Source organism: Saccharomycodes ludwigii, chromosome III, assembly GCF_020623625.1.
Source record: "Saccharomycodes ludwigii strain NBRC 1722 chromosome III, whole genome shotgun sequence".
In the NCBI taxonomy this organism is placed as follows: domain Eukaryota; kingdom Fungi; phylum Ascomycota; class Saccharomycetes; order Saccharomycodales; family Saccharomycodaceae; genus Saccharomycodes; species Saccharomycodes ludwigii.
In genome coordinates, this window is record NC_060202.1 from 1121963 (window position 1) to 1149541 (window position 27579).

The 27579-nt window shown below is 29.7% G+C and overlaps 13 protein-coding genes and 1 non-coding gene across 14 annotated transcripts; 9 read left to right on the top strand and 5 right to left on the bottom strand.

The window, feature by feature from the left end:
• Positions 1-179: 179 nt before the first annotated feature.
• Positions 180-1733, top strand: RCM1 (rRNA (cytosine-C5-)-methyltransferase RCM1; the record flags this gene model as incomplete). Its single annotated transcript, XM_046077435.1, has 1 exon — positions 180-1733. One exon carries the CDS (start codon positions 180-182, stop codon positions 1731-1733), a length of 1554 nt encoding a protein of 517 aa, XP_045935200.1.
• A 100-nt stretch (positions 1734-1833) lies between these two features.
• Positions 1834-2955, bottom strand: LYS12 (homoisocitrate dehydrogenase; the record flags this gene model as incomplete). Its single annotated transcript, XM_046077436.1, has 1 exon — positions 1834-2955. The coding sequence occupies one exon, from the start codon at positions 2953-2955 to the stop codon at positions 1834-1836; it is 1122 nt and encodes a 373-aa protein (XP_045935201.1).
• A 774-nt stretch (positions 2956-3729) lies between these two features.
• FAP1 (Fap1p) lies at positions 3730-6594 on the top strand (the record flags this gene model as incomplete). The annotated part of the gene is made up of 1 exon (XM_046077437.1): positions 3730-6594. One exon carries the CDS (start codon positions 3730-3732, stop codon positions 6592-6594), a length of 2865 nt encoding a protein of 954 aa, XP_045935202.1.
• A 554-nt stretch (positions 6595-7148) lies between these two features.
• EFM6 (putative protein-lysine N-methyltransferase) lies at positions 7149-7889 on the top strand (the record flags this gene model as incomplete). The annotated part of the gene is made up of 1 exon (XM_046077438.1): positions 7149-7889. The coding sequence occupies one exon, from the start codon at positions 7149-7151 to the stop codon at positions 7887-7889; it is 741 nt and encodes a 246-aa protein (XP_045935203.1).
• A 264-nt stretch (positions 7890-8153) lies between these two features.
• Positions 8154-8963, bottom strand: RSM25 (mitochondrial 37S ribosomal protein mS23; the record flags this gene model as incomplete). The annotated part of the gene is made up of 1 exon (XM_046077439.1): positions 8154-8963. One exon carries the CDS (start codon positions 8961-8963, stop codon positions 8154-8156), a length of 810 nt encoding a protein of 269 aa, XP_045935204.1.
• Positions 8964-9317: 354 nt separating this feature from the next.
• KSH1 (Ksh1p) lies at positions 9318-9536 on the top strand (the record flags this gene model as incomplete). The annotated part of the gene is made up of 1 exon (XM_046077018.1): positions 9318-9536. One exon carries the CDS (start codon positions 9318-9320, stop codon positions 9534-9536), a length of 219 nt encoding a protein of 72 aa, XP_045935205.1.
• Positions 9537-9675: 139 nt separating this feature from the next.
• On the bottom strand, positions 9676-11991 carry UTP25 (rRNA-binding ribosome biosynthesis protein UTP25; the record flags this gene model as incomplete). Its single annotated transcript, XM_046077440.1, has 1 exon — positions 9676-11991. The coding sequence occupies one exon, from the start codon at positions 11989-11991 to the stop codon at positions 9676-9678; it is 2316 nt and encodes a 771-aa protein (XP_045935206.1).
• A 750-nt stretch (positions 11992-12741) lies between these two features.
• ICE2 (Ice2p) lies at positions 12742-14790 on the top strand (the record flags this gene model as incomplete). The annotated part of the gene is made up of 1 exon (XM_046077441.1): positions 12742-14790. The coding sequence occupies one exon, from the start codon at positions 12742-12744 to the stop codon at positions 14788-14790; it is 2049 nt and encodes a 682-aa protein (XP_045935207.1).
• Positions 14791-15462: 672 nt separating this feature from the next.
• Positions 15463-15896, bottom strand: SCDLUD_002764. The gene has a single exon (XR_006829217.1).
• A 454-nt stretch (positions 15897-16350) lies between these two features.
• On the top strand, positions 16351-17430 carry SSN8 (cyclin-dependent protein serine/threonine kinase regulator SSN8; the record flags this gene model as incomplete). Its single annotated transcript, XM_046077442.1, has 1 exon — positions 16351-17430. The coding sequence occupies one exon, from the start codon at positions 16351-16353 to the stop codon at positions 17428-17430; it is 1080 nt and encodes a 359-aa protein (XP_045935208.1).
• Positions 17431-19106: 1676 nt separating this feature from the next.
• NCE103 (carbonate dehydratase NCE103) lies at positions 19107-19745 on the top strand (the record flags this gene model as incomplete). Its single annotated transcript, XM_046077443.1, has 1 exon — positions 19107-19745. The coding sequence occupies one exon, from the start codon at positions 19107-19109 to the stop codon at positions 19743-19745; it is 639 nt and encodes a 212-aa protein (XP_045935209.1).
• A 789-nt stretch (positions 19746-20534) lies between these two features.
• Positions 20535-22424, top strand: XBP1 (Xbp1p; the record flags this gene model as incomplete). The annotated part of the gene is made up of 1 exon (XM_046077444.1): positions 20535-22424. One exon carries the CDS (start codon positions 20535-20537, stop codon positions 22422-22424), a length of 1890 nt encoding a protein of 629 aa, XP_045935210.1.
• Positions 22425-23301: 877 nt separating this feature from the next.
• Positions 23302-26169, top strand: COG6 (Golgi transport complex subunit COG6; the record flags this gene model as incomplete). The annotated part of the gene is made up of 1 exon (XM_046077445.1): positions 23302-26169. One exon carries the CDS (start codon positions 23302-23304, stop codon positions 26167-26169), a length of 2868 nt encoding a protein of 955 aa, XP_045935211.1.
• Positions 26170-26224: 55 nt separating this feature from the next.
• On the bottom strand, positions 26225-27556 carry DPH1 (2-(3-amino-3-carboxypropyl)histidine synthase; the record flags this gene model as incomplete). Its single annotated transcript, XM_046077446.1, has 1 exon — positions 26225-27556. One exon carries the CDS (start codon positions 27554-27556, stop codon positions 26225-26227), a length of 1332 nt encoding a protein of 443 aa, XP_045935212.1.
• Positions 27557-27579: the final 23 nt, after the last annotated feature.

Sequence of the window (27579 nt, forward strand, 5' to 3'; positions counted from 1 at the left end):
AACGTTAATAAAAAAAATGGAAAAAAAAATGGAAAAAAAAAATGAAAAAAAAAAGAAAAGAAATTAAAAATAGTGCAAAGAAAAACTAACAAAGGTTGGCTTAATACTTAAAGTGTGTGAACAAAATAAAGAAAAAAAAAAAAAAAAAGAAAAAAAAGAAAAAAACTAACAATATTAACATGAATCTATATAGAGATGCTACCTGGGTCTATGAAGACTTGTTAAATGCATCTAAAACTACCAAAAGAACAAGTGGCTCTTTACAAAGTATAGTTTTAAACTCATGTAAACGTTATAAATTAAAGAGTAATCCAAAACACATATTTGCACTAGTAAATTCTGTTTATAGTTACTCTGAGTTATTAAATTATATGTATACAAGATCTAAAATTGATAAAGATATACCGCTACGTAAAAAGAAGGTTGATGGTATTGATAACGTTGATACCAAAAACAAAAAGGTAAAAATTTACAGCGAAATTACATTGAAATTATTAATACATGATTTGTTTTTGTCAAAATCTAAAAGAATACAAATGGGAAAGCACCCAATCAAAGATTTTGTAATTAAACATAAAACCAGGCTAAATTCTGAATTGGTTAGATTCAAAATTAAACATAAAATATCGAAGAATGAGGATGCTAAAAATATCAACAACAACATAGATGCCTTTTCTGATATAACACCAGTTAGGTGGTTTCGGTTGAATTTAGTTAAGATAGATGATATTGAAAACTGTGTTTCTGAATTGAGGAAAAAATATATAAACAGAGTTAGTCATTGGGAGGAAATCAAGGATAACACCGATATATATTATGATGAATTTATTCCAAATCTATTTGGAGTTTTGCCATCATCGAAACTAACTTCTCATGAATTGTATAAGAGAGGTAAGATTATTATTCAAGATAGAGCCTCATGTTTCCCTGCCCACATTCTGAACCCAAAACATAACGATATTATTATTGATTCATGCTCTGCACCAGGTAATAAAACCACCCATATAGCTTCTTATATTTTTGGCGATACTCATGGACCAGCTGTTAATGAAAAAAACAGCGATCCATCGTACCAAATTTTTGCATTTGAAAAAGATGCAGAACGTGGTAAAACGTTAGCAAAAATGTTAAGAATTGCAGGATGTGAAAAATTGGTTAAAGTCAATATTGGTGATTTTACAAAGTTGGCCACCCCACAAGATTATACACAGGTTACTGGATTTATAGTGGATCCAACATGTAGTGGTAGTGGTATTTTTGGCAGAAAAATAGTTGACAAATTAAATAAAGATAAGAGAGACAAGGAAGGGGAGGAGGGGGAAGAGGAGCAGGAGCAGGAGCAGGAGCAGGAAAGTATTGACTCCAAAGATGAAATAGAAAGAAAAAATAGATTAATTAAATTATCATCTTTTCAATTTGAGATTGTAAAATATGCATTAAGCTTTCCTAATGCAAAGAAATTAGTTTATTCAACTTGTTCTATTCATCCAGAAGAAAACGAAAGAGTGGTTATAGATTTATTATTAGATAAACAAGTTAAAAAGCAAGGCTGGAAATTACGGCCAAGAAGTGAAGTTATCCCTGATTGGCCACGCAGAGGATTATTGCAGGAGTTCGAGCAGGTTTTCCCCAAAGATGAAGAAGCAACTGCCTTAGCAGAAAGTTGCATCAGGGCTTTGCCTAAAAAAGATGGTGGCATAGGTTTTTTTGCCGTTTGTTTTGAAAGAAACTAGTCATTTACATTTGCAATTTATATATATATAAGTGTATATACCTACAAAAGTGCCTTGACCATATAAAATTGTACATTACAAATATTACTTATTCCCCCTTTTACAATTTTGATATAATATCATTAGTAACTTCTTCGGTAGTAGATTTACCGCCCAAATCTGGAGTCTTGATTGTGTTTTCAACTGCGTTAGCGTCCACAGCCTTCTGGATTTTATTAGCTGCATCTGGGTGACCCAAGAATTCTAACATCAAGGCAGTAGATCTAATTGTAGCAACTGGGTTGGAAATACCCCTCCCAGCAATATCTGGAGCAGAACCATGACATGGTTCACCAACAACGAAGTCTTTACCAACATTGGCACTTGGTACAACACCTAATGAACCAACCAAAGCAGCAGCACCATCAGATAAAATATCACCGTATAAATTTGGTGCAACAATCACATCAAAGCATTCTGGTTCTCTGAACATTCTGTAAACCATACTGTCAACAATTTGCTCATTGTAACCAATCTTGGCATACTCTGGCTTAGATTGATAAACTTCTTTACAAACTTCTCTAAATAACCCATCACTTTGAGATAAAACATTAGACTTATGTGTTACAGTTAAAGTACTTTTTCCCTTAATAGCATATCTATTTAAGGCGATTTGTAAAGCAATAGTGGCAATGTTTCTGGTGGCCTCTTCACTGATTCTTTTAATAGCTTCGCTGACACGCAAACCAGTTTTTGGATCAGTAAAAGTACGTTCTTCCTTGATATACAAATCTTCGGTGTTTTCTCTAACAATAACCATGTCTACTGGTCTATCACCGGTACCGGCAACACTCTTAACTGGACGAACATTGGCATATAAACCTAATTTCTTTCTTAGGGCAACAATAGGAGAGGAGTAGCCGGCAACTTTAACAGTTGGAGATTGAACGGCTCCAAATAAGGCACCTTGGCATTGGCTTTTTAAAATGTCGATTGTTTCATCAGGTAAAGCTTCACCCGTTTTTTGGAAAGTGGCCCACCCAGCTTCTAAGTCGATAAATTTGAAATTTAAGTTGGTAGATTCAGAGATTTTTTCCAATATTTTCTTACCAGCTGGAATAACTTCTTTACCGATACCGTCACCTGGAATCAAACCAATGGTTAAAGTTTTAGAACCTGTGGTTGAATAGGAAGCGGTTTTTGTTAAATGCTTAAGGGAATTTCTAACAGTTGAAGATAGCATTTTTTTTTTTGTATGTATGTGTAATTTGTGGAATTAATTGTGTTTATCCTTTTGATTATAAACTAATAGTAACAATTAAGTTATTTTTTAATGATAAGGAGGATGAGAAGAGACTGAATTGAAATGTTTCCTTTTTTTGAATTATATATTACAAACCTATTTATTAAAATTTGATATACTTGAAAAAAAAAAAAAAAATAAATAAATCTGAGATAGAACGAGCTATATATATATATATATAATGCTTAATAGAAGAAACAAAGTTGTTATTAGCTGATTTAATATGGAATTGTGTTAAAGGGTTTATTTATAAAACAACGAGTAAAAATATAAATAAATCACTTGTTTTATTACCACTGCAACCTTCCTCTCTTTTTTCTTTTCTTGCCGTATAATAAAATGGAAATTTTAATTCCATCGGAATTTAATTCAATTTAATTCAATTTTTTTTTTTTATTTTTTTTTATTTTTTTTTTTTTTTTTATTTTTTTTTTTTTTAGTCCAAATATCTCGTTCAAAAACCTTTTCCTTTCAAACACCCACACCTTTAAAAAAAAAAAACAAATTAAAAAAGAAACGACAAAAAAGAAACGATAATTTTTTATAGTATCAATCCCGTTCTATACTCAATCACATTTGATTTCATCCCTTCTCCCTCTCTCTCTCTATATACTATAATAGAACTACCCCATTCTTTTCAATAATTCCAATTTAATATTCAAATCATTTCCAACTCTACAAAAAGAAAAAAAAGAAAAATACAGTGTGATATTAATGTCGATACTAAATGCTAATATCTATAAATCTAATTTCGATACTACTGCTGGACTATCTGTTTCAGAGAGTACTTTTGAAGAAATCCCATATTATGAACAAACCATTAAGGACATCATCGATGGAAATAAATATACATGTATGATCTGTACAGTGGAAATGGATCCCTACTGTCAAATGTATAATTGTCCAAAATGTTATAGAGTTTACGATTTCGAATGCATAAAACAATGGGCTACAAAATCAATCAAGAAAAACACTCTTGCTGTTGCAAATAACAATAACACAGACCATCAATCACATCCACAAGGCTGGAAATGTCCTAATTGTTACTATGTGTCCAAAAGGTTTCCTAAAGAGCCCACGTGTTGGTGTGGCAAAAATATTAAACCAGAACCAAATGTTTTGAGTCCGAATTCCTGTGGCCAAACCTGTGAAAATAAAGCACATTGTGAACATGGGTGTATGAAAACATGTCATTTAGGTCCACATCAATCTTGTTCAGTTATGATTGATATATATTGTAATTGTGGATCTGAAAGTAAAAAAATATTGTGTTCCTCCTTAAATCCCAAATCCTCAAAAAATATGTCATGGGGGGGAAATAGAAAATTTAATTGTGGCAAAAAATGCGGGTTGTTAATGCCTTGTGGTGTTCATTATTGTGATAAGATTTGTCACTCGGGCCCTTGTGGTAAATGTACTCAACTTATTTATGATAAGGGCAAGGGTTTAATAAAATGTTACTGTGGTCTAGAAAATAAGTCCCAAATTACGTGTAGTGATATTAATGTTATAGGTAGTTCCAAAAATTGGGTTGGAAGCTTTGCCTGTAATAACAAAAGATTTTTAAAATACGATTGTAATATCCACGAATATTGTGTTGGCTGTGAGCCAGTTCCCAAATCCAACAAGAAAATTCATTGTCCATATTCTCCTGACATTTTAAAAGCTTGTCCCTGTGGTGCTACGTCTATTCCAAAACAAAAAAGAACCAATTGTACTGATCCTATTCCTACTTGTGAAAATGTGTGTGAGAAACCGTTGAAATGTGGTAAGCATAAATGTCCGTACACTTGTCACAATGGACCATGTATGGATCCATGTTTAATTATTGAGAAAACAGCGTGTGCTTGTAATTCGAAAACTTTTTTGACCCCATGCGGTTATGAAGCGACACCAAGTTGTACTATGAAGTGTGAACAACTAATGTCATGTAAACGGCATCATTGTAGAAATATTTGTTGTGAGGGGAAACCAGCTGCTATAGAGCGTGCTAAACACCCAATATTCAATAAAAATTTAAAAAATGACGAGAGTTTGGTGGAAGCTGTTCATATTTGTTTAAAACCGTGCAATTTAAAGTTATCGTGTGGCTTGCATTATTGTCAAAGAAAATGTCATCCGGGAAAGTGTCCACCATGTTTAGAAAGTGATTCGAATGATTTGGTGTGCCCTTGTGGGAAAACAATTATTCCTGCACCGGTTCGTTGCGGTACCAAATTGCCGACCTGTTTATTTGATTGTTTAAAAGTTGGTACAAATAGATATGGTTGTAATCATAAAATACCACCACATTTATGTCACGAGGGTGAATGTCCAAAATGTACACATAGCGTGATTAAAAAATGTAGATGTTATAGGCACGAAAAAATACGTACTTTATGTTATCAAACGGATGTAAGTTGTGGGAAACAATGTTTGAAACCATTGCCAAATTGTCCTCATAAGTGTACTAAGATTTGTCACACTGATTCATGTTTACTTAATTGTTCAATGATTTGTGGTTTGACTAGGGAGTCGTGTGGCCATAAATGTGTTGCCAAGTGTCATGGTAACAAGCCATGTGACGAGGTTGGTCTAAACTGTGAAAAGTTAGTTGATAAAACTTGTCCGTGCGGTAGAATTAAATCTTTACAAGTGAAGTGCTTTGAAACTAAATGTTTGCCCCCAATCAACTGTGATGAAACTTGTGCTGCATTAAAGAGAAGATTAGAATTAAAAAAGGCTTTAGGTTTAGATCACAGTGCCACTAATGGTGTTGTTGTAACTGCTTCCACAACCTTTGAAGATTTGAATTTGCCACACACTGAGCAAGCTCTATTGATTTACCATAAACAAAGTGCCTGGTGTAACGAAATCGATAAAACATTAAAAAATTTTATTTCTGAAAACACCAAAATGTCGTTCCATTTCAAACCCATGAAAGCCCCACAAAGATTTTTTATTCACGAATTATGTAAAAGTTATCAACTTTATTCGGAATCGCAAGACTATGAACCTAAAAGGTCAGTTTTTGTTAAAAAAAATATTGAAAATGGGAATATAAAAAGCGTTTCTCCCATAATAAGTTTGGAAGAATCTTACAAAGTATACTCCAATTTTAGAGAACAATTGAAAAAACTAAAAATCCAATACCATGAAGCAAACGTTTCTAAAGAATTTTACAATTTACCGGCACCTGAACCTGCCACAGTTGCTATTGGTTCGACCAAATATAATTGTATTGTAGTTCAATGTATGAATGATTCTATTAATAAAAAATGTAATATTATGAATATCCAAGAGATTTTTGATAAGTTTTTAAGATTTTCACTAATTGGTGGTATGGATTATTTTGAAAGTCTGTATAAAAGTGAACGAAAGTGTTATATTGTTAAACCCATAAGAGAAATGAATGAAAATATTGAAAAGGATATGAAAATGTTATTGCCACATATAACCAAATCATTACACAATAAGTATGGTGAGCATTCGGTGGTTCTCGGGATGGGTAAAGTTGATCAAGATGCTAATAATACAATCATTATTTTTGAAGAACAAGGAATGGAACAACAAGAGGATGTTCATTCGAAGACGAGTTAATTAATTGCATATTTGATCTTTTTTTTTTTTTTTTCTATTTTTTATATTTATTTCTTTTAAAAGGAATTAGTTGGAACAATGAATGAATGCTAGATTTGTTTTGCTTTGACAAGTAAAGACAAATAATTTGATCGTTTATAGTAAAAGTTGGAAACCAAGAAATATACTCTGACACGTGAACTGTTTAATAAATGGTTAGAAAGGAAAGCTCTGCCTAATAGGGGTTTAACAAAGGAATGGGAAACCATAAAAATCAAAAACAAAAATTCATTTTATTATTAATTTTTCAATTCTTATTTTTAATTATGTTCTTTTTTTTTTTTTTTTTTTTTTTGTTTTTTACTTTTCTTTCTTGATCATCCGTTTATTTATTCATTTTTTAATGCGTAGTGTTCTTTAAACATTCATATATATGAACATTGTAATATCTCTAAATTGCGTTTTTACCTATTGAAATGGAGAGACATGTAATATAGTATATATATATATATATATATTTTTTTTTCTTTTGTTTTGAAATAAACTTTTGTAGACATAAAAAGAGAAAAGAAAAAATGGAAAAGGACACAGAAGCTGATAGTTTTTTTGCAAATTTCTTGGATATAGTTCCAAGTAGAAAAATAGAACATCTAGGTACTACAGGGCTAGAATTCAATGGACAACTATCGCCAGAATTAAAGATATATGAAGATGGAGGAGGTTTAGGTTGTGGTGGTAAAATTTGGATTGCTGGTGAGTTGCTGTGTGAATATATAATGGAACATAAAGTTAATTTCAATGTATATGATAAGGTAATTGAATTGGGCAGTGGAACTGGTATCGTTGGTTTGCTACTAGGTTTAATGAACAACCAAGGTTTGTGGATAAATGATAAATACAAAGAAGAACAGAATTCGAAAAAGGTATATGTTACTGATATTACCGAATTAGTACCGTTAATGGATAAGAATGTCAATTTAAATAATGTGGGAAATGTTGTAGAAGCTGCTAGCCTGGAATGGGGTGAGCCAGTTGAAGCAAAATTTAGCGCCGGTTTGGACTTGGTCTTGGCTGCTGATTGTGTTTATTTGGAAAAGGCATTTCCGTTACTAGAAAAAACACTTTTGGATCTGACAAGTGTGGATAAACCACCAATGATTCTAATGAGTTATAGAAAAAGAAGAAAGGCAGATAAACATTTTTTTATTAAAATTAAAAAGAATTTCAAAGTAATAGAAATTAAAGATTTCAAGAATTTTGCCCAGTATCTGAAACAGAGAACGCATTTATTCCAACTGATTAGGTTAAATAGATAATACCGCTATTATCTGTACTTAAGTACCTAGTTTTATTTAATTTTTTTTTTTTTTTCTTTTCTTTTTTTTTTCATAAACAAAATATAAAAAATAATTATTGACTATTATTTATCTCATGTTATAATATATATGTGAACGAGAATAAAAATAAAAATAAAGATAAAATAGCGTATATACATGATTTGCTATCGACAGTAGTGATATTTGGACAAAAAGTGAAGGAACATGTGTGTATTTATATTAAATTAAGTTATACGTGAAAAACTATAAAGCCAATTCCTCTTCATCTATGGCATCAGATTGTTGTTTATCACCCAATTTGCCATTGCTATCATTAAAAGCAGCAGCAGATGGATTGGAGCTTTTAGCTTCTAATAATTGAGTCTTTCTAATGGCCTTCTTTTCCCAAGCTTTAATAACATCTTGTTCTTGTCTGAAACCGGTTTCAATGGCACTTTCCTTAAAAACACTGCCCATCATTATAGCCTCTTCTAAAACAATTTGATTATTAAGCTCCTCTTCAATCCTTAGTTTGTAAAATTCAAATCTTGCTATATCGTAAGCCTCTTTTAAATCCTTATTCTCATTTTTCAACAAATATAAAGTTCTTTGGACAACGCTTTCACCATCTAAAGGTTTACCTAGTTGTTGTATTGAACTCCAATCATATTTAGAAATATCAACTGATAAATTTTCAATTAAAACTTTAGGTCTGGATAATTCCCATGGATGCTGGTCATAAAATACAGTCCTTAACTTGTCTTCGAAAAATTTCAATTTAACAGGTTTATATAAATGTTTAGTGCTTTTGTGTTTATCAATAGAATTAGGTCTGGTTTTAAAATATCCCTTGCTGGTAATGGTATTTAATTTATCTAGACAGGTAACGTTATCCTGATAAGCTGGTTTCCCGGTGGAAGGATTATCATTTAGTCTTGGAATACGAGTGAATTGTTTGGTTGGTGGGATATTAGCAACAATGTCATACCATTGTGGTTTTTTAGTGATTATTCCACTTGCTAGGTAATCTGAAGTACGTTGTAAAATGTTAACGGCGTCTTTCTGGATCTTCATGTTTAAAAGATTGTTACTTGGTTTTTTTTTTCTTTTTGTTGTTGTTGTTGTATTTTTTTAATATGATTTTGACATGGATTGATGTTTAAAAATGAAGCAAAAAGAATGGAAATGAAAGAATTAAAAAAAAAAAAAAAAAAAAAAAAAATTTTTTTTATTTATTTTTGTTTTCTTTTTCTTTTCGTAGTTAGTTATTTTTTTTCATAATTTATACCAAAATGTTTTAAACTCTCAGTCGCTTTCACTTGCTATGTTTTTTACTTTTATTTTATTTTATATCATTTTTTAAGGACATTGGACAAAAAGTACCACCACCACCAACAAAAGCAAAAAAAATAAAAAAAAAAAAAAAAAATGAGTGCTCTATTTAATTTTTATAGTCTATTAGAAGTTTTACTGCTATTAATTTGTACTTCAACCTATATATATATCCAGTGGCCTTCTATATTCAATAGATACAAAGGAAACGGTGTCTTGGGTATATTTTGGAAATTTGCACGTATTGGTGAAAGGGCCTCCCCTTATGTTAGTCTAGCATGCTTAATAATGGCTGTTAATCAATTTTCAAGTTAATGTTATTATATTGTTTTTATACTATATCTAAAAAGAGGTAAGAAGTAGAGAATCTTTCCTCCTTCAATTTGTAATTTAATACAAATTTATTTCACGTTACGTATCTATTATACAAAAAAAAAATACAGTTTTACTCATGTTATCTAAATTCATAAATTTCATTCATACCGTGGGTCAGAACGGCTGCTCTTTGGCTGCCCACAATCCTACTCAAGGATAGTCCATCAAATTTAGAATAAATGCATCTAACATTACTTATATTAGCATCACAAACCTCTTGGAAAATACTTGTTCCAATAAATCTAACAACTTCACTATAAAACTCAGGATCAGTTGGGGGTTTGTAAAAGATAACGCTCTTAACACCATTTAATTCATATCTTCTGTAATAATGTAATCTTTCAGTGTATAAAAGAACTTTAACTTTCCCCCTTCTGAATCTATTTCTTGCCTTACTCAAATGACTTTGAGAAGCATATTCATCAATATGATCAAACAAAAGTGGAACATTTTCCTTTATGTAATTTCTTAAACGAATATAATCCGAATAATCTGGTATATAAATCAAAATACCGTCCTCATACCCTGTACTCTTAACAATCAATTTGGGAATAATAACATTGGTGAAATACTTGAATCTATAATCAGGTTCATCAATAGTATCATTATCCTTGATGAGTTTAGAAGAGTTAAAATCAAACCTTTGAAAAATCTGACGTATTTTAAAACCAACATGTGACAAAGCACATTCATCGGCATCTATTTTCTTGTAGGTTTTAAATTTCCCCCAGATATTGTTGCAGGCACGATTAATTAATAGATTGGCGTTTGGAGTTATATATTTAGTAAAAATCAAAGTTTGTCTAAAGAGTTTGGCTAGATCATCGATATACCACATTCTAATACGGCTGAAATCCATATTTTCATGTTGTTCTTTGGGTATATTGTTGGTATTTTTCATCATCAAAGAATATAAATGGTCAAAATTTTGCAATTCCAGAACGTGTAGTTGATCAACAATTAATAATTCAATAGAACTTAAGAAATCATCGCTATTTTTCTTGCCTCTTCTTGTCTTGTACTTGGAACCATTTTTCCCCTTTCCCTGTTGCTTGTCATCTTCTTTTTCTGCCGAATTTGTGGATTCAGACTGTAATAATAAAAATAGACCCAATGGAGAAGTAACTATAATATCTGACTGATAGAAATTTGCATATAACTTAATGGCTTTTCTAGTAAATTTCAAACCTAAAATAAAAAAATCATTAGAATTCCCCTTAAACACTTGTTGAAAAGATTTTGGTTTGGATTTATTATATGGTGAACTTTCAGAATAAAATTGGTCCTGAAATTTGGAACGTTTATCAATCTGATCTATACCGGATTTTCTAATAATATTAGTAATAATCTCATATGCTGTGTTTCTGGTTGGTGCTACAATTAATACTTTTGGTCTAGTGAAACCTTGATCCAATAACTCCAACTCTGGATTATCTTGTGATTTAGAGTTGTTTTTCAAAATTTTGTCTCTTGTTTTATAAATATGGTTCAACGCATGTAAAGCGTATAAATCTCTATATTGCGACTCTTGACCATATGTATCGTACTGGCACAACAGATCATTGTATTGGAAAATGGGATCAACAATGTTTTTTTGAAAATCTGTTAATTCATTGGAAGAAAAATAAGTAGTACTATTAGCAATCTTCAATTTTTGTTTAATGACATATGGATTTAATGATTGATATCTTTTGGGTGGTACAAAAGTTTTTTTCTCTTTGTTTTCTGTTTCTTTTCCATTTTCTTCTTCAATAAAAGAAGTGTCGGGTTTAGAAAAGAGTAATGTTTCTTTGTCACTAATAGGAATTTTAATAGAAACATTCTTAATTAGTCGATTTTGTATCTTTGAATTTAGTTCAGTTAACATATGTTCGTTGTATGTATTGAAATGTAAATTGAAAAAATCAGTATTTGTTTCATCATCATCATCATCATCATCATCAATAGGTTTGGATTCAACTTCACGTTCGTCATAACTAGAGTTATTATCTTCTTCCGCATCAATTGCATAACCATCTTCAATTGCTTCTTCCAATAATTCATGCTCACTGGCTATGCGAGGTTGTTTCTTTTGCTTTTGGTTGTTGTTTTTGATTTTGTCACTAAAATCACCATCTTCTTCGTTTTCTGTGTTTAACAATGTTAATAATGCATTGTACACTTTCGTAGGTCTATTTTTGTCAGGTGATTCTTCGCTTTGGTTGGCCACAGCCTCTGTTATAATATGTTCTTCCTTTTCATCGGTATTATTGTCAACATGTTTAATTTTAGTTTTTTTTGAAGAGGTATCACTATTAAGATCATTATCGGAGGTAAGAGTATATTCTGTATCATGATGCCTTTTACCGCTTCTACGTATGGTTCTTAATTCCTTCCTACCATATTTTGATGACATTATGGTTTTTAAGTAACGTGCTTTTTCTTCCTTGCTTCTTCTTTTTTTTTTTTTACCTTTTATTCTTATTGGTAATGAGAGTGTTCTACGTAACTTTAAAATTTATTTATTTATTTATTTGGTTTATTTTTTTTTTTTTTTTTTTTTTTTCCTTTTGTTATATGGAAGATACAATATTAAGAATTTTAAGAAAAGAAAGAAAGAAAGAAAAAAGAAACGTGCTTTTCTTTTATTTTATTTTTGAAAAGCAGTCGCTGTTTACCGACAGAGTCCGAAATTAGAAGTATTTTAGTTATCCGTAGCTATGCGATTCTACTGTGGACACATCACGTGTATTATTCAAGACTGAATTTAATAATAAGTGAAAATTACTGTGGGAATTATCATTTTATAATCTACATTTTTTTTTTTTTTTTTTTTTTTGAGGTTCTTGTAAAAAATATTGAAGATTTCCCTCTTTTTGTTTTTCTCCGTTGAAAAGAATCTTTTTTTTGTCTTTTGTTTTATTTTATTTTATTTTATTTGCTTTTCTTTTCTTTTCTTTTCTTTTCTTTTCTTTTCTTTTCTTTTCTCTCCGTCCTTTCCTTTGTTTTCATCAAATTAGAAAAAAAAAAGAGAGATACAAAACCCTTCTTTCACTATTAATAACAATCACAATTCATTATAAATAAAATACAATTAAAAACAAACATCAGTTATTAATCAACCCAAGATATTCAAACAAAAGAATAAGAAAAAAAAATAAATCAAATGTTATCTAATAGTATTTGCCAGAGTCTTAGGGTATTAATTACAGTAGCCTATTTAATATTCCTAATATTAACTATACCCATTTCTTTCCAGGTTGGTGGAGTATCCTGTGGGTTGGCATTTACAGTTACCCTATTCAATTTATATTTTATATCAACAACAATAAAATTAAGATTATTTGATAGTAAAAGTACCAACAACTTTTATCAAATTTTGTATTATTTACAACACCTTTCTATCCCATCCTTGCTTTTCATTTTCATTAATATCTACAGCGAGAACAAAAATATCACCACCAATAATAATGAAACTATTTTCTCAAAACTTTGGTCTATTTATTTGAAATTTTCGGTCATTCCCTGGAAATTTGTTTTAATTCATTCAACACCGTATTTTACTTTATTGGAAGGCATATTTACCATTTTAGCTATTCAAACCATAGGCCAGGCCTATAAATGGTTAAATAGACCATCAGCTGCTGCTCTTTCTACTGTCCCAAAAGATAATCACAACAAGGGTAGTGATATAATTAATCATAGCAACCGTACTGATGATAAAAATAGGAATAATAGTAGTGATAAAGAGTTACTGCTTTCTTCTAATACCAATAATGAAACTGTTTTGGAAGAAGGTGAAGAGGAAAATTTTATTAAAAATAGCGATATCAAAGAAGTTGATTATGAATTAACTAAAAGCATTAGCAGAAACAGTACCGCCGATCAAGATAATATGGATCTTGATGATGATGGTGATGATGATGATGATGATGATGCATCTGTTTCCGATTCGGATAGTATAATCAGCAGCAGCTCAACCAGTGCTGATAAAAGTTCTGCATGGAGCATAGCGGGTTTAATGTTTAGTGCAGGAATAATCACATGTTCACTCTATTATTTATATAAAATATATGCTACACCCAATTTTAACCTAAGTGTAATCGAGGCAACTTTGGTTGGTTTTACATTCAGCTTAGTTTGTGGGATTGGATTATACGGAATCATCAGTAGTAAAGGCTCATCTGTGGAAAGTTCTCTTTTATTCGCCTATATCATAAGATGTATCTATGAAATTAGCCCGGAACTAAGCGATGTTGCAATGAGTGGTATTTTACAAGTAATTCAGGATTCTTGGCAGCAAGTTTCTATATCTGTTGATCTTCCGTCCATATTAACCTCCTATTATTCTGTATCAGCTAGTACATTGTCACCATCTATAGTAGTTGGCGGTCATGAACTTATAGATATGTTTACTAATACGGTCCGAAATATTATTAAGGAGGGCAAGTTTTCTACAACGGGTAACAATACCACATTTTCCAATACAATGTTTGCTACAGTTTCCAATCACTTGAAATTTTTCTATCAATATTATATTATTAGGATATACACATATATACAAATGTTTACAACGAGGTTATTCCCCAGAAGCTTAAATGGTATAAGTAAGATATTCTTCAAAATGGCCAAAGAAAGCATAACGCCTGCAATTTTAATGAATTTAACGTTTAGGTTATTAGTCTATTATTTAGCAACAAGAATTATACCAGTAATACAAAGAAAAAAACAGCAAGAATTTGCCAAATTGCAGTTGCAATTGCAGGAACAACAGCAAGAAAAATTTGAAGATGATGACAGCGATGTCGATATATTTAGTAGTAATAATAATAGTTCTGGGATTACTTCCAATGACAGCAATGTAGAAACGGTGATAATAAATCAGGAAGAAGGCGAAGCCAAAGAATTAAGGATACGGCAATGTAAACCTAATAATAGCATACCGAGTAATAACAGTGTGACATCCTCTTTTTCTATTATGAATTTAATATATTGGTATAGCCCATGCATTTTAATTGCAATGTACACGCATTTGATAATTCAATATTCTAAAAACACTGATATAGATAAAACCTTTTGTATATGGGGATGTTTTGGTGCTAACACCTCTTTACAGAACAAAAGCGACAAGATTATCATAGATTCTTGGGCCTTTTGGAATTGGTGTAATATATTTTGCTCATTGTTGTTATATGCTTTAGAGTTGAAAAATTAAGTTTTTTTTTTTCCTTTTTTTTTTTTTTTTTCCTTTTTTCCTTTTTTTTTTTTTTTTTTTTTTTTTTTTTGATATATATATATATATATATTATATACTAGCTGCAACCAAGTGACACAACCCATATTTGTATACAATAAAACGTCTATCCTCTCTTTTACATTATCGCACTTCCGATACATGTTAGTAAGTACTCACCAGCTTAAAGTTCACTGCTTTAAACAAATTAGTAGAGTACTTGCGAGTAATTGATTAGCACACTTATATAACCAAAGTTCCTAATTGAAAACTCATTTTTTTTTTTTTACAACTTTAAAAATACAAAAGATTTAAGACAAAAATAAAAAATAAATCAGAGTTAAATAATAGCAAGTCTCGTCCTTATCTAAAAATATAGTTTGATTGTTCTTAGACTCTGAGCTTGACTCTATGTTGCATTGAAAATCTCATCACGTTTATTCATTTATTTATTTTAAAAAAAGCATGGTATAACAATTAACAAATTATAACACTAGTGTTTAAAAAAAAAAAAAATTAAATTAAAAATAAAATTGTTCAGTTCGGCACATGTGACTATGCATGTATAGCGTAGTTTATTATAATAATTTCAATTATAATATGATACCTATAACAAACTGTAATAAAGTAATAATAATATTATTATTTTGAAGTCCATGGACCAAAGAAAATAAGCTCCATTGAGTTAATCCATTGAGTTGCAGAGTACTAATGACTATACAAACCAAATGAATCAATCGTCATAACTATGGTTTAATCAAGTTTTAATTGATCAATACCGAAAGGGTAATAAATAACCTGTACACTCCAAACACTTTACTATTTGAAGAAGGTAACAAAAAAAATACATATTAAATATATATATTTCTTGTTATTGAGTTGATTTAAAAACTATGTTCTAAAAATTAGGAGATAAACAATATTAATACTGCTCACCCTAGCATTAAAAGACAAATGAATTTTTAAATCTCAATACGATTTCCGCATATGAACCCGGTGGGAGACTTTCAACCCAAAGCTAGTAATAGTTAAAACTTTTCATAACTTTATAGTGTAAGCTTCGAATAGACGATTCTTAAGGTCATGGACTTGAGGCCATTCGTAAAGCTATGAGAAGATTAAAAATTAAGAATGTACATGTTCGAAAGGAAATTTAAAACATCAAATTGTTGTATAAGGACATAAAATGTGTGTCTATATATATAATTTATAAAACTTTTATAAAAAAAAAAAAAAAAAAAAATTAACTAAAAATAAATAAAAATAAAAATTAAAAATGTAAAAAAAAAAATTGATTTTGAACGTTCATATAAAAAACGTTTAGGGCATTTTTTTTTTTTTTTGTCTTATAATCTAAATCATATTTCTATTAATCGAATTTTGATTACAAGTTGGAAAAAAAAAAAAAAAATAAAAAAAAAAAAAACTCCTTAATTATGAATGTATATGAGCCTTCATATAATAACCGACAATTTAAAAATCAAGACCAAAAAAAGGAAATAACAAAATTGTCAATATTCTGCTGTAACAAATATACAAAATATGTCTGCCAGTTATTGGACCTCCACTCAAAGGCATAAATGGACATTTACCAAACAACAATTAGCAAGAGAGAGAAGTAGGTTATGGGCATTAGAAAGTCAACTATTTCCACAAGGTTTAACAATAACCATGGTCAACAACAGTAGTAATAGTACTGCTAATGATGCCAATAAAGGCCTAAATAATAATACAAATAGTGATTCTACCTCTATCACCAATAATAGTAACAATAATAATAATAATAATAATAATAATAATAATAATAATAATAATAATAATAATAATAATAGCACTAGCACTAGTACTAACAACACAACCCCAAAAATAATCACCAAAAATATTTCCATATTAAGTAAAGATTTGCATTATGATAGAGATTATAATTTAAGAATATATTCCTATTTTTTGTTGATGAAATTAGGCAGAAGATTAAATATAAGGCAATATGCCATTTCGACAGCAAATATATATTTATCACGTTTTTTGTTAAAAGTATCGGTCAGAGAAGTAAACATATACTTACTAGTTACCACCTGTATATATTTAAGCTGCAAAGTAGAAGAATGCCCTTTACATATTAGAACATTAGTTAATGAAGCTAGATCACATTGGCCTGAATTTGTGCCATCTGATCCCACAAAAGTTACTGAATTTGAATTTTACTTGATTGAGGAATTGCAGAGCTATTTAATAGTGCATCATCCGTATAATTCCTTGGAACAAGTGACAAAGGTGTTTAACGCTGGAGATGATGAAGTTTGCAATAGGTTAAGTACTGATGATTATCAAAATGCCTGGTCTTTAATTAATGATAGTTATATAACGGATGTTCATCTATTATATCCACCACATATTATTGCAATTGCATGTCTATATATCTCTATAACCGCCAAGAATAACACAGTTTCCAACACACCACTAGTGAGTAAGTTTGAACTTTTTTTAAGTGAGAGTATGATTGATTTAGATGAATTAAAGGAATGCATTGAGGAAATGTTACGATTATATGACCATTGGGAGAAATACAACGAACATTGGATTAGGTATTTGTTATATCATGTGTATTTGGTTAAAAGATAGGATGCATGTATTATTTCTTCAAAAAGGGAACTATTACTGGCTCCTGTCGTACCATGAGGTTCTATCCCCGTGTGATTCTCTACTGTTTCTAACTTGCATAAAAGGGGATTGTGGAATTAAAACTACTCAACTGGCCATTTTAATATGCGAGGTAATAGACCTAAATAGTACCTAGAAATGAATGTATCGGCTAGGTTAAAGAACGAAACAAATCATACAGTAAATATAATTTGCTGCAGGTTTACTGCGGATTGTAGATGGATTTGTTATTATGAACTACCAATTAGGAAAACAAAAGGTTCAAAAATAATTATTGTTATCTAATAGTATTATACGACCTTAATATTGCATGCAAGAAAGTAAGAAAGAAAGAAAGCAAGCAAAAAAAAAAAAAAAAAGTTTTCCACGTAGGATATTATTAAAAAGCGTCGACCCAAAATTAAAGAAACGATCAAGAAATTATCTATTTATTATTGGTAAAAACTTATGGATAATGGTCACCTTGCAAGTGTCTGAAACACTTATTAAAGAATTCTATATCTAAGTTCCTTTGGAAAGTTTTAAATATCATTATTGTATTTTGACATTTTTCCCTTAATAATAGATGCAGGTTTACACTTAGTAATTGTTATTATATGCGTATTATTCATCTATTGGAGTTGGTAGGTAAAAAAGTGTGTTATAGTACCATGAAATGATATTTAGATTTGGCTAACATTTGCAAACACACATAAGCGTATATATAGATATAGTTATAGATATTGATTAAGTGAATAATTTTGAGTAAAATAGCATATTTCAAATAAATTATGATATGTATGAATATTAAAGTGAACCCGGGAAGCGTGGGATGGGTTTCCCGGTGAAACTGCATCTAAACTATCGGATATAAATAAAGTGTTGTTGTTTTAATAATATAAACTTTTAACTTTCCAAGGCAACATTTCTGTGGAAGCAATGATTTAAACGTTGAATTCGGTAATATAACACCTAATAATAAAATAGGAGGGAAAATAAAATAAAATAAAATAAAAAAAGCGGGTAGAAGCTAACAGAAAATGATTCGTGTAAATTTTTTTTTTTTTTTTTTTTTTTTTTTTACTTTTTTTATTTTAATTACATAATCTTTTTTACGTAACAACAACCTTACCTCCCAATGTGTTTGTCACACAGTTTCTCAACAAAAGAAAAAAGCGACTTGTCATTATTTTTTTTCTGTTATTTGTTCATATTTCGCACTCTAAAAATACCGTGTAAACTTGATGATCTCACTACTTAATTAAAAAAAAAAAAAATGAAATCATCGTCAACAATTATAAATAAGTAATAAACCCACAACAATGAAGTAATATCAATGATTAATGAAGTAATACAAATGAACTAATTAAAAAAAAAAAAAAAAAAAAAAAATATCAAAAAGAAGAAAAATTTAAAGCAATATCTCTTTTATTAAGATATATAATAGCTTGACCAAGATTAAATATCTGATATTTCAAAAGAGTTACTGATTTCTTCTAACTTAATCTTATTTTTAAAGTCCTTGTCTAATATTCTTTTCTAAAAATCTTAAAAATACAACAAATAACTTAAAATAGCAAACCAAAAGCGATTTTAATTAGAAAATCTAATAACAAACAATAGAAGTTAAATCATAGTTACCAATATATATATATATAATGTCCCCAGTTAGTACTGCTTCAACTCCATTCACACTATCCCCTGAATCTACTATTGATGATTATTTAGAAACCAACAAAAAATGGTCTCAATCAATGACAAAAATACATCCTACTCTATTCACCCATTATAACGGAGAAGGTCAAACTCCACACACCTTGTTTATAGGATGTGGTGATTCAAGATATAACGAAGATTGCTTTGGTGTTGTCCCCGGTGAAGTTTTCAGTTTAAAGATAATAGGGAATGTAATTAACCCTAATGATGGTGTTTCAATGGCGACATTAGAATTTGCAATTAACGTTTTAAAAATACACAAGGTAGTGATGGTAGGGCATACCGATTGTGGTGCTATACAAACTTGTATGGATAAATCTAAGAGAGACTCTCTGCCTCATGTCGGATGTGAGCATTTATACCATTATTTAAGTGACCTTAACGAACTGTGTGAATTGGAAAAGGATAACTTGACCAAAACTAAAAATAGAAAAGAACAAGTTAAACACATGGGAATTCAAAATGTTAAAAGACAAGTTGGGAAATTGAGAAGATTAGGAGTTGTTAGTAATAATAAAGAAGTTGAAGTGTATGGTTTGCTGTACAATGTTGACTCTGGTTTATTAGAGAAAGTTTGTTAACTTTATTGTCATTAAAAAGCTACATACACTTTCATATTTAACGTTGATATTTATTGTTATCAGAATGTATATATATATGTGTGTATGTGTATTACGGATAACTAATTATAATATACCCAAATATAGTTACATTTTATATTTTATTTATATGTGTATAGTCATTAGTTCGGCGGTTAAATTACTTTTTTAGGTAATCAGGTAGATTTCCATTATGTAATATTAATATTAATATTCGATTTCTCCGATTTATTTATCATTATTAATTCCTCTAAGGTTATTTGCTTGTAAGCCTATACATATCTATGTTAGAAATTGCTGTAGAGCGGAGTTAATGGCTGAAAGAAAAAAATAAAATTGTTTCTGCTTTTTATGATATAAATAATAGAATAAAAATAATGTTTCCGCATTACCCCGCAATACAATTTTTATTATTGTTATCATTATGCCTTTTTTTTATTATTCAAAAGAAAAAAAAAAAAAAAAAAAAAAAAAAATATCTATATATAGGAAATTATCAAGTGGCGCGCTATAATAAACAATAATAATAACATTACTATTTTTACCCACAAAGGCAAAGAAACAAGGAATAAAATCTATACTATATAGCTTGTGACAAGAGGATAAGTAAAAAGTTATAAAAAATTATAAAAAAAAAGATGTATATATATATATATATATATATATGTTGTTTGAATTGTTTTCTTTTTGCCATATTTGTATAACTTATTTCTATGCAATAATAAGATCAAAAGAAAAGAAAGTAAGATAAATCAATAATAACAATAATAAATGCCCAACGCTAACGGTAATAATAAAAATAAAAACAAAATTAAAATTAAATCAAAACATAAGAAAAAAAATAATAATAATACTAGTGATAATGATAAAACGTCTTGCAACTATCCTATCCATTTATCTCCATTGAACTTAAATACTAATGTCACTAACAATACCGAAAATAACCACACAACCAATTATATATATGATTTATTAAACAGAGATGTTTTTCTATTCGATAATAGTCAATACTACATGGAAAACCATAAAAATAATAATACTAAACTCAACTATATTAAGACCAAATTTAAAACACAGAGTGCATCTCAATTTTACAAATTAAGTGGCATTAGTACAAATACAGACAACGTGATCAAAGGCGATATTCCACGTAATGAATTGCATTGTTTTCAATATTCAATAGATGGTTTTATACAAAATAAGAGTGGTGATAGATTCCATTCAGCTAACCCTATAATTTGGGACTATGAAACTGGTTATGTCTTTTTTACCGGTATTTGGAGACTATATCAGGATGCTATTAGGCATATAATGACGTTGTATGTAAAGAAAAATAGTATAAATGTTAACAATACCAAAATTACAAGCACACAAAAGGATTGCCACAAGGCTTGGCTAACTTTTAATAGTCAAATACAAAAGAAATTAAAATCACCATTTCAAATAATGAACTTTGGCACCAATAATGTTGGTACTGATTCAGCCCCCACTGAATTGAGAGAACCTTACGCTTGGAAAAATTATGCAGATATTAATTGGAATAATGCTATTTCTAGTGATTTAGAGGAAGAGTTGTTAAAATTGAATCATGGCGATATCGATACTGTCGAGGTAGAACTAAATACCCTTATTCAGAGAATTAGAGGCGGTTTGATTAAAATTCAAGGGAGTTGGTTACCTTTCGAAATTTGTAAAGAGCTATGTTCAAGATTTTGTTATCCCATTAGGTACATTTTAACACCCATCTTTGGTCATGATTTCGTTCAAATATGCGAGCAATATCAAACCCAATACACCTGTGATAAGGATATTTATATCGCCAGTGAAATATTATTTGGGTTTAGGAGCAGTGGTTGTATGACTGTCAGTAATAATATTAAAACGATTAATAATAGCAATCATCCTGCTTTATGCGCCGTTGATGTAAATAATAATACTAAAAATTTGAATAGCAAAAGAAGATTGCTCGGTAGCAATCTTACTACTCACAAAAATAGTATTGTGAGAAATGCCAAAAATACTAAATATTCAATTGTAAAACCGTTAGTGTTACCAAAATTATCGCCTACTATTCCTAAAGAATGGGTCGATACTGTTCCCAATACTTTCATTAAGCCACATTTTTATAATTCAAAGAAATTTAGGTATAAATACAACCCTATTGCAGCTAATAATTATAACGCAGGTAGTCCTAACGGTACTAAGCGGAGCGTTAATAATAGTGCTTCAGAAGTCTTGATGACCAGGGATGTAAACTCAGAAATTTTATTTCCTATTAATTTTACAAGGAGATCCAGATCTAACTTGGATGCTATTACTACTTCTAATGAATTATGGTTAAAAAATAAGCAAAATCCAATCCAACTATCCCAGTTTAGCAAGCATGGTACTAATACTACTAATAATAATAACTATAATTATAGTATTAATAATAATAGCAGATCTGATTCATTCAATAGTCATAATGATACCTCGCTATCTATTTTTGCAAATAATACCAATACCACCTTACCTTATTCTGCTGAAATATGGACAAAGCCAAGGGTTTTCCAAGCTATGTGTTATAATAACAACAATAAAGTTGCAATACCAATTAAACAAAGCAATTTCAATGTTAACAATCCTTTTATTATATTGCCAGATTCAACAAACAAGAAATAACCAAGAAGGACAGATTATGTTATATCTACAAAACAATTATTTTATGTTTCAGTACTTTTTTTTTTTTTTTTTTTTTTTTTTTTTAATACTTTTCCTCTCTTTTACTTTATACTTTATACTTGCATGCAATATCAATTTTATTTTATCTTTATTAATTTTTTATTTTTTTTTTTTGCATATAAAAACAGTAAAGCATTTGATTCTTCTTTTACTTTATATTTACATACATCTATTGATAAGAACATACCCATAACGTATATTCTTTTATCCCTTTCTCTATTCCTCATTAGTAACAATTTACCTCAAATATGTTTTAGGTACTATACATTATCTTTGGGGGAAATATAAAGAAGAAAGGAAAAAAAAGTTATGAAAAGTTGTTTTTCTTTACATAAAATAACAAAACCCGCTTAGAATTTGTATGTTTGTTCGAATGTTACTGACATTTGATTATCAAATACGTCCGGGTATTGTATACATACATATATAAAGAATATATAAGTGAAAATGTCTTTTCTATTGTCAACATACAGCAGCTATTTTTGTTTTTTTTTTTTTTTTTTTTGTTTTTTATTGAAAATAAAACGTAAATATTTCTTAGCACAAATAATTCATTCCATTATACATAAAAACGCCATTTCCAAATCAAGATTAAAAGTTTTATTTTGTATCATCACGGCTAAATATCATTGGGACGTCTTCAAATATAATTGCCAAATTATATGTACACTATCTGAGCAAGATTTATTTTTCCTACTTTCTTCAAGTGAAAAGAAAATTCAACTAGATATTATACTAACTATAAAAATTAATTAATATAGTATAATAAGAAGGAACAAAGAGTTCTACTATCATTAATAACCATATATAGATTACAATGGATTTTTTATACTATCAGCAATATATTATTGCACAAGATACAGATAGTCACAATAATAATCAAAATAGCAGCAGCAATAAAAATAACAATACTAATAGCAACAATTCCAATGTTTTGCCTGAACCAGCTACTAGATTAAGTTTAACAGATGTAGTACCTAATAAACAATTCCCAGGTACTGGGTCTAATAATAGCACCGCTAGTAATAATACTCCTTTGAATTTAAATTTACTAAAAAATATTATTAATAATGATGTTGCTAGTAATACTAGTTTAATCGCAAACGGTAATGATTTAAGTTATAAAATGGCTAAGTACGCAGAAATATCATTAAATGAATTTTCTAATAATAACGGTCAGGGTCTTAATAATAAAGACAATGTTAATGATAACAGTAACATTGTCACCAAAAATGCTACAAATTTTGTAAGTTCTAATTATCAAAGACAACAACTACAATTGCCTTCAGTCTCATCAAATATTCAAGATTATATAAGGAAAGGCAATGATGATTTAGCTTCCTTTGACTTAGAGACTGACACTAACATTGTATCACCAAATAAAAAACTTAGTGCTATCGCTGTTAATAGTAACAGCATTTTAAGTCTTGCTGATCAACTATTGGCTACCAAATTATCTAATATTTTGGCTGATGCTAGTACTAGCAGTTTCAGCGGTAACAGTGTTCGCAACACAGGCATCACCGCTTCAAGCACTATTACGAATTTAAGAAAATGTATTTTAATTTTACAAACCATGATCGAAGATGATGCTGCTACTTGTGAGAACACAAAGGATATTATAAATTTTAAGGAGCTATTAAGAACTGATTTTGTGGGTGCTTTAAAAAGAAAAACCTTAAGAAGCCAATTGGAAAGAGAAGTTTTGAAGGAAAATCAATATTTTTTGAATATGTACATTCCTATAATTAAAAGTTTAAATAGACTTAGCGATCCATTGATGAAAATTCTAGCAATTGTTAAAAAAGATGAAAAGGCTCGGGACGTTTTTCATAAAAAAATTACAGAAAACATTTATGGGAACAACTCTGAAATTTTAACTTTAAGAAACGATTTAAAAATGTTAAAATTGAAAAAGACAATTTTAATCTATTTGAAAAACAATTTTACCTTAAATCAATTACAAGATGACATTTTGAAAAATGGAGATGTCAATTTAGAATTTTTTCAAGTTGTTGATAAAATTCTACAGATTAAAGAGAATTGTGCTTATTTGTTAAGTGCTGACGAAAATATAGGAGAGGCTGGGACCGTTTTAAATTCCCAATTAAATGATTATTTGAATATTGCCACTAAAAAAATATACAATTCCTTATTAGATTTTCTTTACGAGTATGATTCTCGAGAAGCTACAAACCGTAGCAACACTTCGTATTTCCCTCAATCACAAAAAATTGATGATGATGCTACAATTAGCTTATTTAAAAAAAAACTAGTTTATCTTTCAAATGATGTTGAATTTTTCAATAGCTTTTTAACCAAAGTCATTGATACAAGATCCAAGAAAAATTTAGATGATTTCTTGAGCCAATTCGAACTAAATATGGGCACAACTGTGAATACTCCCGTTTTTACCAGTAAGGATAAAAATTCTAAGGTTAGGCCTATAATCTTAAGTGCACATGACCCCATTAGATACTTAGGAGATGTTTTAGCTTATGTACATTCATTGCTCGTTAATGAGCAAGATTTTGTTGATTCGCTATTTAAATTTCAAAATGAAAGTTTGGAGCATGTTCCCAAGATTATTTTACAAGAAACTCGTACTTATTTACAAGGGTTGGATAATAAAGTGTTGAATGGGATTTTTGCAAAATTGGCTAATAGCATTAGAATTAGATTAGAACAGATAATTAGATTCGAAAGTGATTGTACAATCAATCTGGAAATTATTCAGTTATTAAAGTTATATCAAATGATGTACACTAAATATGGTATTTCACAGAATAATTTGATAATCAAAAATTTAAAAGAATTGAAAGTTGTAGCACAATCCAAGATTATTCAGGATTTTGCTGATTTCATCGAAAATAATAATGTTAAGCCTAGTGAAAATGTGGCAAATGCAAATTTATTACCACCAGAATGGTTGCCCAAATATTTGAACAAAATATGCGATTTTTTCGGCAAATTAGAAAGTAGCCTGGATTCCTTTAGTAGTGAGGAGGAAGAAACAAGGTTTACTAATAAAGTTTTGAAAGAACCATTCATGGAAATTTTACCTAAACAATTGCTAAATTCATACCCTAAGTCTAAAAAGGAAACTACTGCCAAAGTCTCCCTATTGATTATGCAAGTTAATTGCTTCGATTTGATTAAAAGTAGAATAATGCCATTTCACCAGACAATTTTCAACGGCGATAATAATGTTAAAATGAGTGAAATATATAAGGCGCTACTTCAGGAATTGGACAAGTACGTGAACAAACTATTAGAAGTACAAACAAGAATACTATTTACTAGTACTGGTTGTGAAATATACTACAATCTCTTCAATATGATTTTCCCTATTGAATCAGTCCAAGAGGACGTCGATTATGAAATGTATTATTCTGTTTTGGAAAACCCTATCATGAATCTAGATAAAATTGGCCATTCTGTCACAAAAAGTTTAAACGATTACCTACCAAAAGCATTGACGGATTTTCAAGACAAATTGCTATTTAATTTGACATCACCTATAATTGCAGACGATATTTCAAACAAATGTTTCACTAAATTTTCTCAATTTTATAGTGTTTTTCGAAACGTCTTGTTTTTATTGTACCCTAATGACAAAGAAAGAATCATTCAAGTATTAAATTTTACACCGCAAGAAGTAGATACGTTAATTGGTATTGCATAGAATACATATATAATGTAGAATTATTGTTTGCAACATTCATTAAACATTTCATTAATTATTTTAAAAAAAAATCAGAGGAGTGCTCGGGTTGTTTACCCCTACCATATCCAGAACTTTCATAATAGTCCATTGGGTAATATTTCTCATTGAACATTATGTCTTGCTGTAGCATTACATTGCATTCATATGGAGTTAACAAAGGTTTGTTAAAGGCGTATCCCCAATCTATAGATAGCCGAGGGCAGGCTACCTGAACGAAAACATCGATTTCATCAAACATAACTAATTTCTGTGGGAAAATCTCACTTAGAATAATCTTAACTACTTTTTTACCACTTTTCAACAATTTGTCTTCTAAATCTTTAACCGTATTTAAATTGCCTTGTCTACCCAAAGCCCCCAAAATTAAACCAAAGGTTTGGCCTTTGGATGCGGTGGTAATAGCTTCGGATCTAACTTCTACCAACTGTTTCTGATCATATTTTTCGATAGTAAATTTTCTGCTATATGGATCGTATCTATAGGCAGGTATTTCTGGATTGTGAATCATAGCACTTTCCAAATGGAATCGGCCATCACCAATATAGCACATTGCATCGATTTGATCTTTATCCAATCTCTGAGATGTACAGCCCAATACTTCTCCCTTCGACAATGGTCTTATTTGAGGGGGAATAATATATAAACTATGAGATGCATCATTTTCTAAAATTGATTTAATACTATGGATTGTTGGGTTGAATTGGATAGTCCCAAAAGCAGCTATTTTGCTCCCTTGAGGAAAATTTTTTTGTAATGTCTTAATTAAATGAGTTTCATCAATGTTGATTGTTACAAAAACGTACAAAACTTTAATACTAGTGATATCAATAGGAACTAAACAAGAGTGTGCATAGTGGATAATAAAGTCACAATCCAAAGATCTGGCTGTGAAATCATCAATACAGCATGCACCATAACTTACATCACCCATAACAATGGTTTCTACTTGACAAAACTGTTCCAAAATATCGCTAATTACTAGAGAATAAATCAATAAACCTTCAGGCATTTGCAATGCTACTCTTGTAGCCTTGTATTTCTTAATATTCCAAATTGTCTTGTGAATTTCAAAATTATAATTTGATGGCAATAATTTAATGGCTTCATTTAATTCTTTATCGTTTAAAATTTCCTCTGGAATATGGTTAACTGGGTTATGTGCCCTGATAGTCCTATGTTTTGGTTTTGTTACTAGACTGTTATTATTTACTTCTGGTTTTGATTCTTCTAATTTGTCACTTGTGTTTGTCTTAGTGTTGCTAGATGCGGAATGAGTATTTTTTACACCAACAAATCTTTTTCTTCTAGTAGACGGATTGGTTGTTTTAGTCTCTGCAACAGACATTTTGCTCTTTTTTTTATTAGTTT